A 14,395-nucleotide genomic window follows, 5' to 3' on the forward strand; every position below is an offset into this window, starting at 1 on the left:
AGCTGGAAACTGTGACAAAAACAGACAGAAGTCTTCTCAGATCATTGGCACTATTTACCCTGAATATTTTCTCACAGAAATACAAAACACTCCCACTTACACACAAAACTGGAATACTAGTAGTTGGGGCTGTCCCTCTTTGTACGGCACACTAGACACCCTAGAATGATGTTTCTATAGACCATAGTACGAGATATGCACTTATGAATAAATCTCAGCCTCGGGCCCCCAAGTACAAACACCTGAGTGCCCGCACATCACCAATATTTTCTACTTCATAGAATCATAGACCGATAGAGTTAGAAGGGTCCGGAAGGGTCATCTAGTCTAAGTCCCTGCCAAGATGCAGGATTTGTTGTGTCTAAAAAGTGCTGTATTCGGAGGAATATTGAAGTGTCCTGGCCACCCTCTTGGCTGATGTTGGATACTGAACGGGAAACCTCTTGAGTCAAAAGCATTAGAGCTTGAGCTGAGCTCTATACCTTACTGCCAACCGTTGTCCGGAACTGTTTGTTAGGAGGCTTGACCACCGGCCTTGCAGATTGGACTTTTATAGATGGCTTGAAGGGTGAAACGGGCACTGGATGGTCTTGAAAAAAGTTGGCACACAGATGAAACTAAAAGTTTAAAAGAAAGGCTCACAGTTAACCCTAAGAGTAATTGTAATAATGTTTTAATGTAAGAATTCTAATAACGGATGTACAGGACAGAACGGACATTGCTAGCCTCAGATCTTAGGTCAAATCTTGTAGCATTTGAGATTAGATCCTTTAAGACTCATAACTAACTAAGAAGCAATTATTGCTGGACTTTATTTCACAAAGACCTGGAGCCTGCATTCAGGCTTGCATGGAGTCTCACTGACTTCAGTGGAATTGTTTGGGGGCAAGTGCTGGATCCACCAGTGTGGGCATGATTACAGGACTGGGTTAAATTCAGACTATTCACGTTATTTCAACAAGGTTATTTTAAAAGAAATAATTTGATTTTTTTGTCAGATTAAGTTAAATTCTTAACAATAGGACTGCATGGTCAAGCGTAGTAGGCCAAAAAGTGATAAAGCTCTTTTCTTTTCACCTTATGTCTGCTTGAAAGTCAATGTAATTCTTTTTATGCCTATCCCGGCTATTTTTTGTCTCTTTTTAAAAATAATCAGTGCCAGCAGTCATAAGCTACTCAACAGATCAATTTGCATACATCAAGGGAAAAAAAAAGCAGTTTTAGTACACTGAGATTTTAGTTTCAAGCTTCTAAAAGGTTGTTTATGAAGACCATTATAAAAATACTTAAAAACATAGAAAATAGTAACTTGCAGGTTCACTGTAAATAATAAATATAAACAGTGTTCTTTTAACTTGCAGTGTCACTTTGAAATTAAAAATATGCAGTTTGGAATTATCTGAGAAGAGTTTTAAGCTGTAGTACTCTTAATTTAACAACATCAGATCAAAGTACTTTCATCTTCATCCAGATCCCACAAGAATTCTGGTATCTCTAGTCCAGCGTTTCTCAAGGTGGGGGTCCCAACCCAAAAGGGGGTCACACAAGGCTGTTGTAGGAGGTTCACAAAAATCACAAAAAATATTGCTGGGGGAGCTGGAGGGTGGATAAAAGCAGCGGCCGCTCTCCAGCCATCCAGCTCTGAAGGCAGCCACTTTGCCTTCAGAGCTGGGTGCCTGGCCTGTAGACACAGCTCTCCGGCCACCCAGCTCTGAGAGCAGTACCACTGCCAGCAGCAGCGCAGAACAAAGGGTGGCAATACCATGAGTATAGTCCTAGGAGTGCGTACAATAATTTGCTACCATTTTGGAGGGTGGAGGGGGTCATCACACCCTGAAATATTGTCAAAGCAGGGTCCAATATTGTCAAAGCAGGGTCCAGCAAAAAGGTTTGAGAAGCTCTGCTCTAGTAGAATAATCAGCATCATGAATTTACTAACCTTGCTGTTTTTCAAAATTTCAATCAATACTTCATACACCGTATCTCTGTTTTTTTCCAGAAAACCTTCAGATTTGTACTCTACCTGTGCAAAAAAAGTGAAATTAGTAATCATAACAGCACAACACGAAAAATTACGGAAAGGAAATGTCCTCTACCCCTGGGCGGCACTGGGTGCAAAAGGGCTGGTCTCAAAGACCTGGTCCTATATCTTTATTATTCCTAAACACCACAGGTAAAATTCTGCCTTTACCAACCAGTTGCATTGTGCCAGATGTATAACCTGCAGTTGTAGGAGCTGGGAAAAGTGGCCCAGTACACTGCCAGTTGCACTTTTCTTCTGCTTTGAATAGGAACTGCATATAGCCCCTGCTCCCACATTCAGTGGCCTGCAGCGTTTTTGACAGTTAGCAGAGGAACACTTCCTTGACAGCAGACCACTTTCTCTCAGGGTCACGATGTACACTGTGGCATCCTGACTGGACAGTCCTCCTAGTGCTCTCCTCTCATTTATCCACTCCCTTCTGTTACTCTTCCTCTGACTTAAACAAACTCTAAGTAAACCCCACACACAACCAAAACTAAGTTTCAAATATAAATAAAATAAAGGTATTAATCAAACCCCATGAACCTAACCAGATGTGTGTCAGTTGCAACCCTGACTATTTTGCTTGTATGTTGTATCCTTTTTCTGCAATCTTAGTCTGAAGTCTTTAGTCTTATATGCTCACAAACTTACAATTGTGGGCTCTTTGGGACAGGGACCATGTCTTCCTGTCTGTTTGTACAGCACACTGTGGGCCCACTGCCAATAAATATATCATAATATAATGATGTATATTGAATACAACTTATAAAGATGGCACATGTACAGTTCCATCTGCATTTAATAGTTTTTTCCCCTTTCTGCATGTTATGCTGGTTGAAAAACGGTGAAATAATACAGTAAAATGCCCACCTACCTTATCGGCAAAGTGTTGGATGATAAAAGACGTGTTTGACATTTTGGGCTTCTGAAAGAGTGGGTTCTTGTTGATATAATTATTATAGAGTTTTTGAAGCCAATTTTCGTCAGTCCCCTGAGGAAACTATAAAAAGGCAAGCTGTGAGGCTGTTTAATAAAATACTGTTGTAATGTTAACAATGAGGAAGCTACTTACTACCCATAAATGCTATTCAAGCAATATACATAGATGCTGTTTAGCATCACAACACATTGTGAGTTTTAATCTCCTTCAGAATAACCAGAAATCCCCTTGGTCAAACCATTTTAAGAAGAAACGATTTTAAGAAGAAACCATTTTAAGCAGCCAAGGTAGCTAATCTGAGAAAGTTCTGTGGGCAGGTAGACCTCCCTGCCATTAGCATCGATCCCTGATCTGAAAGGGCAGTGGCAATGTAATGAATGCCAAATGAGGTATAACGCAGCTGCCTAGGATATCTATGACAAATCAGGCCAAGTGAACGGTACTGGGTGAATCACTAGTCTTGATCAGTAACTTTCTACCATCCAATGCATGGTATGGATTCTGAAAATCAAGTTATAAAAGTGACTTGCCAAGGTCACAAAGAATTTTTTGGATTCTCTTTCCCACATCTGTCCTTTACCTCTAAGACCATCATTTCCCTTTCAGGGGAAGGGTCTCTAGATGTATGTGGCAGAATGGAAGGAAAAAATAGTCAGAAATGGGCAAAGAAAAAAGGAGAGGAATGGTCGGAAGAGAAGCCTCGATGGTGCATAGGGAGCAGAAGGGTGTGTAGGAAGAGAAGAGGGCAGAGATGTAGGTCTGGTACAGCCAGGGAGTGCTTGAAAGTGAGGAAAGGAAGCTTAAATTTATGCAGAGTATGAAAAGAAATTAATAAAAGAGCAAATGATTTTAAACTAAAATAACAACAGAGATTCTTTACAACATTAGAAGACTACTAATGATTCACAGACCAATCACTGCATTAGCAAGATGCTTATCTTCTTAATTTAAAAAGGAATAGAATATAGTTTAAACTACAAATTCTGCCTGAAACACAACCTGCAGAAATGTTTTCATACTGGTTTGTAAGTATAACAATTTAAAAATTACCAAGCACTCTTCATCTAGCAGATCTAAAATGCCCATTTTAGCTTCAATAAGGTCAATGACTGGTTGGTTGTCATAAAAGTCTATTAGAGTCCATGGGATGTTTTCCTTCATATACTCCTCTTGTTCAAGTTTAAAGACATGCTATTAATGAAAACATCAACATTATGAAAAACACATGTTAACTTAGGAACAAAAAACAGGTACTTGGAAAAACAGGGGTAAGGTAAAATATTTGTGTAACATGCATTACAGTATAGATCTGAAGTATAAGAAAACCTCTTTTCCAAGATTGCTAATCTTTACAATTCAGACACAAATCGACACACAGAACTACAGCAAAATATATTTACGTACCAGGTTAAATTGCTGTTGTAGTTTTTCATTAGCATAATTGATACAAAACTGCTCAAAACTGTTCACGTCAAAAGTTTCAAATCTGAAATACATTTTAAAAATGAAGGGAAGATAACATTAAACAGGAGAAAAAGAAATAAATACACCATCACTTAAAAGTGAATGCTGATGTCCCTTTGGGACCTTGGGAGAAAAGCGCTGCTTATAAGGAAATTACTTCCTAATCTTCCAGTTTCTTAGGGTAGGTCTACATTTAGGGTGGCACGTGCAGTACGGACACTAGCATGGGTATAAATAGCGGTATAGACGGTGAGGAACTGCTTAAGTGACTAGAGCGTCCTACATGCCTGAACCCTACATTATATACCCTACACAGCTCTCCACATACCCAGACAGAGCCTCCTATGTCTACACTGATATTTTTAGCAGTGCAGTGTCCAGATGCCAGAGCTTTTCCCCTCCACAGTGAAAGACTCCAGCAGCTCCTCACTGCCAAAGCCTCTCCTCACTGCCTCCCCCTGCCACAGCCTCTCTCTGTTGCCTCCCCCAGCTGGAAGCTTTCACTGCCTCATGTAGCTACACACACCCCGCAGTGAGAGTGGACACAGCCTGCCTTTCACTGCAGTGTGTAGCTGCATCTACCCCACACGTCGCTGCAAGCGTAGACAAGGTCTTAGAACTAATGACCAAAACCCTGGGTGTGCAGTGGGGCTGCTCTGTGTTGCAGTGGCAGAACAAAGCAACCCTAAAGCTAATGTAACCAGCCACCAGAGACGCATCATCCCATCTCAAAGTGACAATATGACTTGAAACTGATTTCCCCTAATTTACTTCTGATAAGGTGAGTATCAAACACCAGGGTCCTTAGATGTAATAAATTCAAGGTCAACTGTCACCTCCAGAGACAGATAGATATTCATCGAAATGAGACGTTCCCATAGCCCTTCATGCAAAAGATTTTATGGCACAGAAGATTGCATCCTTTTGATTAAATGGAGCCCTTGAATGCCAATTCACTGTAGGAAAGGCATCATATTCCCCAGATACGTAGGAATCAGAACTGGAAACCAGAGGAGAGTCATATCATTTGACAATAATTTTTTCACCAGAGATATTCTTACCCATAAATGTCCAAAACACCAATAAAAGTGTGCTGCTTTCCAGAAAAATGCAAAGCTTTGTTAATTCTTTCCACAATGAAGTCAAACAGGTGAGAATAGATCTTCTTTGCCAAAGCATCCCTTGCATTAAGAGCTTGGATTTTTGTCATTGGCTTTATTACAGTCTCTGAGGCAGTGATAATTTTTCGGTTGCACAACCATTGTGCCACTCTGTCATTGTCTAAATCCAGAAGTTCACAGAATATATTGAGATGTTTATCCTCCGGCTTTAAAGAAGAAAAATAAACATTACTAGATCTTATGAAAAGTTTTACCGAATGGATTATTACTGCTTAAAATGTCTGGGTGGAAACAAGGCTCCCCTGAAGTCAACAGGAGCCCTTACCACCAACTTCGCTGGAATCAGGATTTCAGCCCATGATTGTTGGTTTGGTTTTTAATAACACAGACACTTCTTACACAGGCAAAACTCCTGTTGACGTCAACAGAAATTTTTCTAGAGTAAGCAGTGCTGAACAGAACCATTTATACAAAAAGGGACAGACCAATCAAACTGCATCTGACACAGGCTGTGGACAGCCAAGGTTGCTTGAACCTGTCTTATGGTTTCCCTGACCTGGGGACCACCAAGGGCTGGTGTGGTCCCATGGCACAAATCTGAACGGCCTTGAGACTGACCTGTTTTGCAGAGGCTGAAAACAGCCCCAAGGGGCCATTCCAACCACTGGGGATCAGTTGGATGCAGGCACATCTCAGCTACGCACCTTCCCTTTGTTCAGTCCTTTTATACCATGAGTAGGGAAGGGGAGTGGCATAAAAGCCACCATCATGCTTCTACACCAGCTGAGGATTCCCCTCGGCAGGAGGAATCCGGAAGTGGCCTTAATTTGCTAGGTTTACGGCTTCTTTGTGCACCTAAAAATTGAGACCAAGTATTTTTACAAAGAGTCTTGGCAAAGAACGCTTACAAGGCAGGATGTCCCAAGACATCTTGTAACATAGAGACTGAGGAAGGATGCGGCAGGTAGCTGGGGAAGATGTGAAAGGATTGACAATTACCCGCAAAATAAAGAAAACGAAATACAATTATTCAAATATTTGAATGAGCAAACATCTTACACTGACTGAAGATCTGTCATCACTGACAGCTTTTATTTGCACATTGCCCAAGTGTAGGATGGCTGCCAGTATTTTAAAAACATCCATCTGAAAATCCTCCTTCAGACCTTAAAAAAAAGAAAAATCCTATTCATTTGAAATACTCAAAACAAGAAAGAACATCCATTAATAAAAAGCATGAGTTAGAAATACTTTATAATTATCAGTGATTCTATACAGACTTGGTGACGACATTGGCTGGCTGCTGTGCAGATGTATTGTTCTGCCTACTCTCTGCCTTCCCCATTCCCAGAGAAATGACTAGGGACAAATCCCTGTACTCTCAAGTTCTGGAGCTGCAGTTCTGCTTTGCCCTTCAGGACATCACACAAAGGGGTAGGAAGACTCCTTACTCCCTTTCCTCCACTGCAGTGCAGACTGAGGCCTAGTCAGACTCTAGCAGCTCTAAGTAATGGTTATCACTAACAATGAATACCAGTTGCTAATAGCCAGTTGATGTTTCCAAACCCCATGAAAGCAAATAGCAAAACACCAGTGCCACAAACAAGTTCTGTAGGTAATTGCTGCACATACTCATGAGTTTTTTCAAAACTTGTTTGTCTTTGGTCATTTCAGAGCCAAGCTCACTTCGCTAGTTATCACTACGTGATGGCAAGTATTCTCATTTACCTAGTAGAGTGAATGTCTTCTGCGTCTCCTTCATATCTGCTCTGTCATCGACTCCTTCAATAACAGTGCTGCCACCCATTCTTGTATAGTTAAATTCCTCTGCATGCCCTAGGGATGAAAAGTAAAGCTTAGAACAATTCACATATTCGGTAGTGGGATTTAGTCTTCCATCAATAGGTCACTAGCTATGAATGAAAATGGAATAAAAGCTGTTGCCAGCTGATAGTTCTTCTAAAATGAGCTTGTGGTCTCAGTCCACTTCCTAAGGGAACAGAATCCAGTGACAAACTCAGTAGAATTGACACCAACTGGCACCCCATTGGCAATCTTAATGGAGGGGCTAAAGATTGATCGGTATGGAGATGAGCTACCATTTTATGCTTGAGGCTAGTCCTCCAGACCGCAGCTTAGGCTCATATGGAGTTTTTACGATGTAGCTGCTCTGTGGACAAATAAAGAAGCTTTCAGCCCCCAGGATTGTCAATATGGCTTCCTTCACAAGCATATTCACTAAATAGAGTGTGATTTTCAAAGACCCCTAAAGACCTGATCCTGCACCTCTAAAGTTAATGGGAGCTTTGCCACTGACTTCAGTAAGAATAAGATCAAACCTTAGGGTATGTTTACACTGCAATGAAAAACCCCTGGCACCGAGTCTCAGAGCCTGGGTCAGCTGATTCAGGTTTGCAGTTCTTGGGCTGTGGAGCTAAAAATTGTAATGTAGATGTACAGGCTCAGGCTGGAGCCTGGGCTCTGAGACTCTCTCCTCTCTTGGGGTCTCAGTGCCCAGGCTCCGGCCTGAGCCCTAATGTCAACACTACAATTTTATAGGCCTGGAGCCTGAAGCCCATGAGCCTGAGTCAACTGACACAGGCCAGCCACGGTCGTGACACGTGTCTTTTATTGGAGTGGAGACATACACTCTGGCTCACAGGTCCCACTGAAAGTCAATGAGATTTGTGCTCTAAGACACTTAAGGCTCTTGAAAATCCTACCCTTAAAATATAACGCTGCAAAAGTGAAGAACAGATCACTTTCTTGAGACGTACCCAATTTAAGATGCTTAAATTTTGGTTGCAGAGAAGATGCACACAGCTGGTAGAATATGTGGTAATTTCGTTCATTCTCTGACTTCAAATGAAAGACAAGAAAACCATTATAGGAAGAAAAATAAACATGGAAAACATTTGGTATTTGACTATAATTGTAGAAGAGTGAATTATTATCCAAATGAAAATTCCACTGCAATGTAGTTTGCCTGTGCTAAAATGGACATGTTTTTAGCATTCAGCAAGCACCTTGGCTGTGACAAAACCAAGTGCAGCACTTCCTCTCCAAACCACGTCAGTCTGCAGAGTTCTTTGCAAAATTGTTACTTTAATTCAGCTAAAAAACTAACAAGGGCTGGCAAACATAACAATGAGCACAGCTTCCTTTGGAAGTGCTAACAAACACTATTCACAGAAACTAGAAAGCTCTGAAGGCTGCTTTTTATAAACATCTGTTAGGCAACAGCAATACAGAGGTAGCTGTCTGTTCTCATTGCCTGAGACGTTATAACACTTCTATAGGTGATCAATACACAGTTTTCTTTTATGTGTTTTTGTTTTAAAAAAAACCCAACACACCAGATATTTTCCCTACTATTTTATCACCATTATTTCAGGATACTATAACGACTGGCACATAATTAGGCCCTCATCCTGCAAACACATAAGCACATGTTTAACTATATGTATATGAAAGTAAAGTGAAGCATATGCATAAATGTTTGCAGGATTGGGGCCTTAGAAAAATAGGTTAAATAAGATTCCACAATGCTGTAATTTTTGCACAGCAAAGTTTAGTGTTAATAACCTCAACCTGCTTTTGCCAATTTAATCTTGAAAGGATTTCACTTATTATGTGTTACTGAAAAAAGATTTATGTTTCCAGCATTCTTCTATTAACACTGGTTATATCAGGGCAAATAAAAAAGTCTGTCTTATCATTTAAGCAGTCTAAAATTAATGAGCTCTTTGATCACTTATCTAACTTTTATTGTAACATAAGAGAAGAATTTCCATCGATTATTTCTTCCAAAACAAACAATACATCTTCTCAAAGGGAATTAAAACTAGAAATTGTGCAAACTTTTAAGAGGTATTTCTACATTACATTTCTAAAAAAAAAACACTGAAATTTTGCTAACCAAGTTGCCAAAATCTCATTTTCGATAGGAGTTTTCTAGCACTGTTGTAGCTTGGACAGTGCCTAAGTTTCTCAGTCACTCGAACTATTCAGGTTAGAAAGCTTCAAAGTACTTAGCCCATCACCACAGTACCTGAGAGGCTTCAAAGTATTTACTTTCCTCTTCCACTGAAACCTGCCCCAGCTAAATGACTTAATAATCTATCCATGTCTCCAATGTGACAACTGGAAATTTGAGAATGAAGCAACACAGGTTTTGCTAGGGGAAAATAAATTACATTATGGTTTGCTGTACCATCTAAACTAGTTAACAAAAGAAATAATGTTAATTTCAGTTAGGTAAACTTGCAGGAACATTTTGCCCTTCTAAAATGCCTCAGCTTCATTTCCATTGTATATTCCAATACCATGAACATTATTTCTTAAATAATGCAAATAAAACACAGTCCATGCACATTCATTCATTCTCTCCCAAGAGTTAACATGGTACAGCAAACCATAATCTGAAATAGAGAATTTCAAATTCTACACTATCCATCTAGTAAATTCTTATTTCTATGCCACTATTAGGAATTACTCTAAAATAAGCTCCATTGCCCAAAGAGGCCAATGTACTGCAAAGAGCAGCTGATCCTCCAACTCCTTCTCCTCCTTCTCTCGCCTTGGTCCTGCCCCACCTTGGCCACACAGGCAGATTTCTATTTTGTGGCTTGGAGTGGAGAAAAACCACCATGTGATGATGTTATGCATAATGTCTCACTGCATTTCCCACTGTGAGATCAGAGCCTTTCTGATTTCCTCCATTGTGTAAACAGAGGAGGAATACATATCCCTAAATAAGATTGGTCTCCTATTCCGAACAAAATATGCAAAACTTCACTGACTTCTCTTAGTGTAAAACTAACAAAGTTAAGAGTTGTACAGCAGTGATTTCACCAAAGCTGGCTTTTAAAACTTTATTTTAACTTACCTGAAAGACAACTCTGGATTTCTCAAGCAGGTACGTCCTCATGTTGGCGCCAATGATTTGATGTCTCTGATCAAAACTGATTTCCGTGTACTTCCCGAACCGACTGCTATTATCATTGCGTGTGGTTTTCGCATTGCCTACAGCCTATGAACATGGTGAATCTCTTTAATGCACAGTTTGTGCCAACAGAATCATTCAGGCTGTCTAGTTTTCAAACGTGAACATCTAAAGACAAGTAATTCTCTCAAAACATGACTTAGGCACATAGAACTTTGGGCATTTATTCATCTAAGTATCAATCCGAGCATCCAGAGGTGGGATTTGAATGTTCTATTATGAGGCTCAAGTCTGAAAATTAGGCTCAGTCTCTCTAAAAACAAGGTAACATGAATATATTAAATGCTACTCTATACAAACTAAGCACTAAAATAAATAAGTCTCTCTAGGGCAGGGCTTCTCATCCTTTTTCTAACCACAACTACAAAACTACACACTTCGTTTCTCCTGTAACCATATATCCCAGAATCATTCCTGCTGTTGCAGACAAAATAATAAAACAAACTCCCACATATTGCAATATATTAACTTTTGAAAAATTATCAAAGTTTTTTGTCACACACGCACACACAGTGCATCTCAATTTGAAAATTTACATTTCAAATATACATAAAAAGATAAAGGCAAACATTTTCAAGTTTGGGTTCTAAAATATAGAATGTAAATAAGTGGCCCGATTTTCAGAGGTGTTGAGACTCTAATCTCACTCAGAAATTAAAGGGAGATGTGGGCAGTCAGAACTTCTAAAAAATCAGACCAGTGATTTAGATGACTTAATATGGATTTCCATCTACCATCGCTTAGACTGAGCTCAAGGCCACCTACGATTATCCATTAATGCACACGTTCGATAGTGTTGTTGCAAATAACTGGAGCTATTACAGATGGTTCCAGTCAGAAAAGAAGAAATTTAGTTTTAAAAAAGGTGGTTAAAGGAGAATATGGTGACATGACAAGTGTGACAGCACAAAACTGCAATAAAACAACAAGTGTAGCCTACATGATACACCAGTTATATACATTATGCACAATACTTCACATATATAAGAAAATTAAACATTTTTTTCATACAGAAAAAGTGAACATATTTGTTGAATATTTTTGATGTAGCAGAGCATGTCACAGGACTGGGCTCTTAATATGTATACAGTTTACTAAGAGTTACCGAATACCTGGAATGCTCATTGACTTCAATCACAGGAGCTCAGCAGCTTTCACGACTCAGCCTTTAAGGAGCATAAAACCCCTTGACCTTATACATCCTTAAATTTACCTCCGTTATTGGGTTGGATGCCAGTACTTTATCCTCCACATGTGCATTGCTGTTTGACTTACTGACTGTGGCAAAGTATCTCATAGCATATCTAGCAGACACAGTTTTTCCAGCTCCTGATTCTCCACTGACTATAACAGACTGATTCCTGTTGTTTCTAAAACAGAACAATAATAAGGAGATTTTAAATATCTTGCTTGTCTAAAAATGCACATATATTTGTATATGTCTGTATGGCATAAATGTTGCTGTGATCAGCACCACTGCCAGCTTTCCTTCATCTTTTGACTTCTCCTGTTTTGTTTATCCCCTGCAACACAAATCACTGAGATAGCATAGCCTTTGTTCTTTCCCCTCGACAGGTATTAAGAAGGGGGTATAAGTTCCAGAAACTCTTTACCCTCAGCACCTCCCTTAGAGATTACAAGGTTCTCTTCTCTTTGAGGGTGTGCTGCGGGAAATTATCCAGACAAGAGGAATCTTAGCTGGTTGCACATTTACAAAACAAAATTCAATTACTATAATTTTGTTACCTTATTTGCTATGAGATTTTTAAATTCTATTTGAGAAGAAACAGGTACTAAACAAATGAAAACATACAGTACCTTGCCATTTGCTTGTAAGCCTCTTCTGCCACAGCAAATATATGTGGATCCATATCCCCCATGTTCTGCCCACTATATGCATGGATAATGGCATCCCCGTATATTGGCAACTGTTTATAGGGGTTCATTGCAACCAAAATGATTCCTATGAAAAAATACACAGTACAAAATCAGCTGTATAATCCCATTTCCTACAATGCCAAACAAAAGGTAAAGTACTGAAAACTAGCAACTAAATTGGTGTGTAATAACAATATTTGTATCTAACCTATGCGTATCACTGGATCAGTCCTTATTCATGCACAAATCCTGCTAGCTTCAATAAATTTAATCAACAGATTTCAGGAAACATCATTCTGATCCTATAGTACTTTAAGCAGCAAAGATTTAAACATTTTTTAATTTTAGCTTAATAATTTACCTGAAACCCTGGGTTTGTCTTTACCTACCACTATAAGTGTAGATAAGTTTGGACTCCACAAAACGAACTTTAAGATTGTGTAGAACAGCAGGTTCATGGAGATAGCTAAGTGCGGTAAGGTCATTTTCACCAACAAGTATGTCAGGATTTCGTAGAGGTGGCAAAGGTGCAGGATCAACAGGGTAATTCAATTCCTGTCAATAAACATTATGTGGAACACATGTGTAAATACAGATTTCATGTTTTGGCTACCTTTGTCCTAACTGTTGCATGGACGATGGGTCTCTGCCTGACCTTGCATTCCATGAACACCAGTTAACTTCCAATGACAACCATGGTCATTTTAGTGCACAAGGAATGCAAGATGAGGCCCTCACTGGCTAATTAAAAAAAAAAGGCTTATTTCCTTTCTCTATAATATTTTGTACTGAAACATACCAAGTGTTTTTACATGAAGCTTCTTCAACCGATAAAGAGAACGAGAGGTTTAAAGCAAATATAAAAACTCTGTAGTACTTCAAATGCAATTTTGGGAGTGTTAGTGTAGCTGGCGTGTCCTTTAGCCCAGCTGTCCCAGCTGCTGGAATTGCCTTTTGGGGCTACAGGCAGCTGGTCTTCAGTTAGCTCCTAAAGACTGTTCTAACTGATCACAAACATTCAAGGAAGTGGGGAACATAAAGAAGAGATAAAGTCGCCTTCTCTTTCCTCACCAAGTCCCTTTGACAACAAAGCTTGGCTGAAGCAGAAAATCTGGGCCTTAATCTTCAAAGCCAAATAACCCAAGGAAGTCCCTCATTCTATATGATCATGTCCTTGCATGACAGCTACATTCTATTGGAACAATGGAACTGTCATCCTGAAGAGTGATGTGTGCGTGTGGAGAAGGTGCTGCTGGCTCATGAGTATGGAACTTGCTTCCCAACGAGATCAGAATGACCCTGCACCACATTGTCCTTTGAAAAATAATGTAACCTCCCCTACTTCTCTGACCTATATTTCCTTCAGTAACTCTGCCTGTATCACTTTTTTTTTTAAAAGTACTTAGAAAATGGGGAAAGGAAAGAGAAACATAGTAATCTTCTTGCGTCCACGTAAACAAATTTATCAGGTGCACAGACAGCAAGGTGATGGGTGCAGTATAACAACTTACAGAGAGCTTCTCTCCATCTTTGTCCTTGCACCTCATTCAGCTAGATTCATAAAATCAGAGGAACACACAATTACTCAGGCTAGGGAGGTGTTCACAGATGCATTTTAAGAAAAATGTAGTGTCACAAATTAGAGGTTCATAACAGTGTGCTTCTATTGTATATTTATTACAGATCATATATTAACACAATACATTTACCAAACAAATTATGGACAAGCTCCTCAGCTAACACCATAATTGGCATAGCTCCAATTTTCCATTGTCAGTGCAATGGGGCAACACTGACAAGCAATGGATAGTAAAACAAGCTCTTTACATTTTTTAGGGGACTGCTACTCACTGAAGAGTTTTAAAAGGCTAAAAATCTGAAGATTGCAAGAAAACCAAGAACATGGGACTGGCCACAGTCAGAAACAGCATATTGGACTACATGGACCAGTGATCTGATCC

At 39.5% G+C, this 14,395-nt stretch overlaps 1 protein-coding gene across 1 annotated transcript in view; it reads right to left on the reverse strand.

The window, feature by feature from the left end:
* The window catches only part of LOC137158186 (guanine nucleotide-binding protein subunit beta-5), a 93,550-nt gene that overhangs the window by 67,682 nt on the left and 11,473 nt on the right, over positions 1-14,395 (reverse strand). Inside the window, exons 3-15 of the mRNA XM_067555851.1 lie at positions 12,824-12,989; positions 12,375-12,519; positions 11,770-11,926; positions 10,440-10,583; positions 8,329-8,410; positions 7,280-7,387; positions 6,611-6,717; positions 5,492-5,757; positions 4,371-4,452; positions 4,017-4,157; positions 2,897-3,026; positions 1,940-2,019; positions 483-617 (exon numbers count right to left, since the gene is read on the reverse strand). Of these exons, the coding sequence (XP_067411952.1) occupies positions 483-617; positions 1,940-2,019; positions 2,897-3,026; positions 4,017-4,157; positions 4,371-4,452; positions 5,492-5,757; positions 6,611-6,717; positions 7,280-7,387; positions 8,329-8,410; positions 10,440-10,583; positions 11,770-11,926; positions 12,375-12,519; positions 12,824-12,989 (1,743 nt within the window). The remainder of the gene's footprint in view (positions 1-482; positions 618-1,939; positions 2,020-2,896; positions 3,027-4,016; positions 4,158-4,370; positions 4,453-5,491; positions 5,758-6,610; positions 6,718-7,279; positions 7,388-8,328; positions 8,411-10,439; positions 10,584-11,769; positions 11,927-12,374; positions 12,520-12,823; positions 12,990-14,395) is intronic.

The sequence above is a fragment of the Emydura macquarii genome, unplaced genomic scaffold (assembly GCF_026122565.2).
Source record: "Emydura macquarii macquarii isolate MOO-44397 ecotype Brisbane River unplaced genomic scaffold, CSIRO-AGI_Emac_v2 contig_1644, whole genome shotgun sequence".
In the NCBI taxonomy this organism is placed as follows: Eukaryota; Metazoa; Chordata; order Testudines; family Chelidae; genus Emydura; species Emydura macquarii.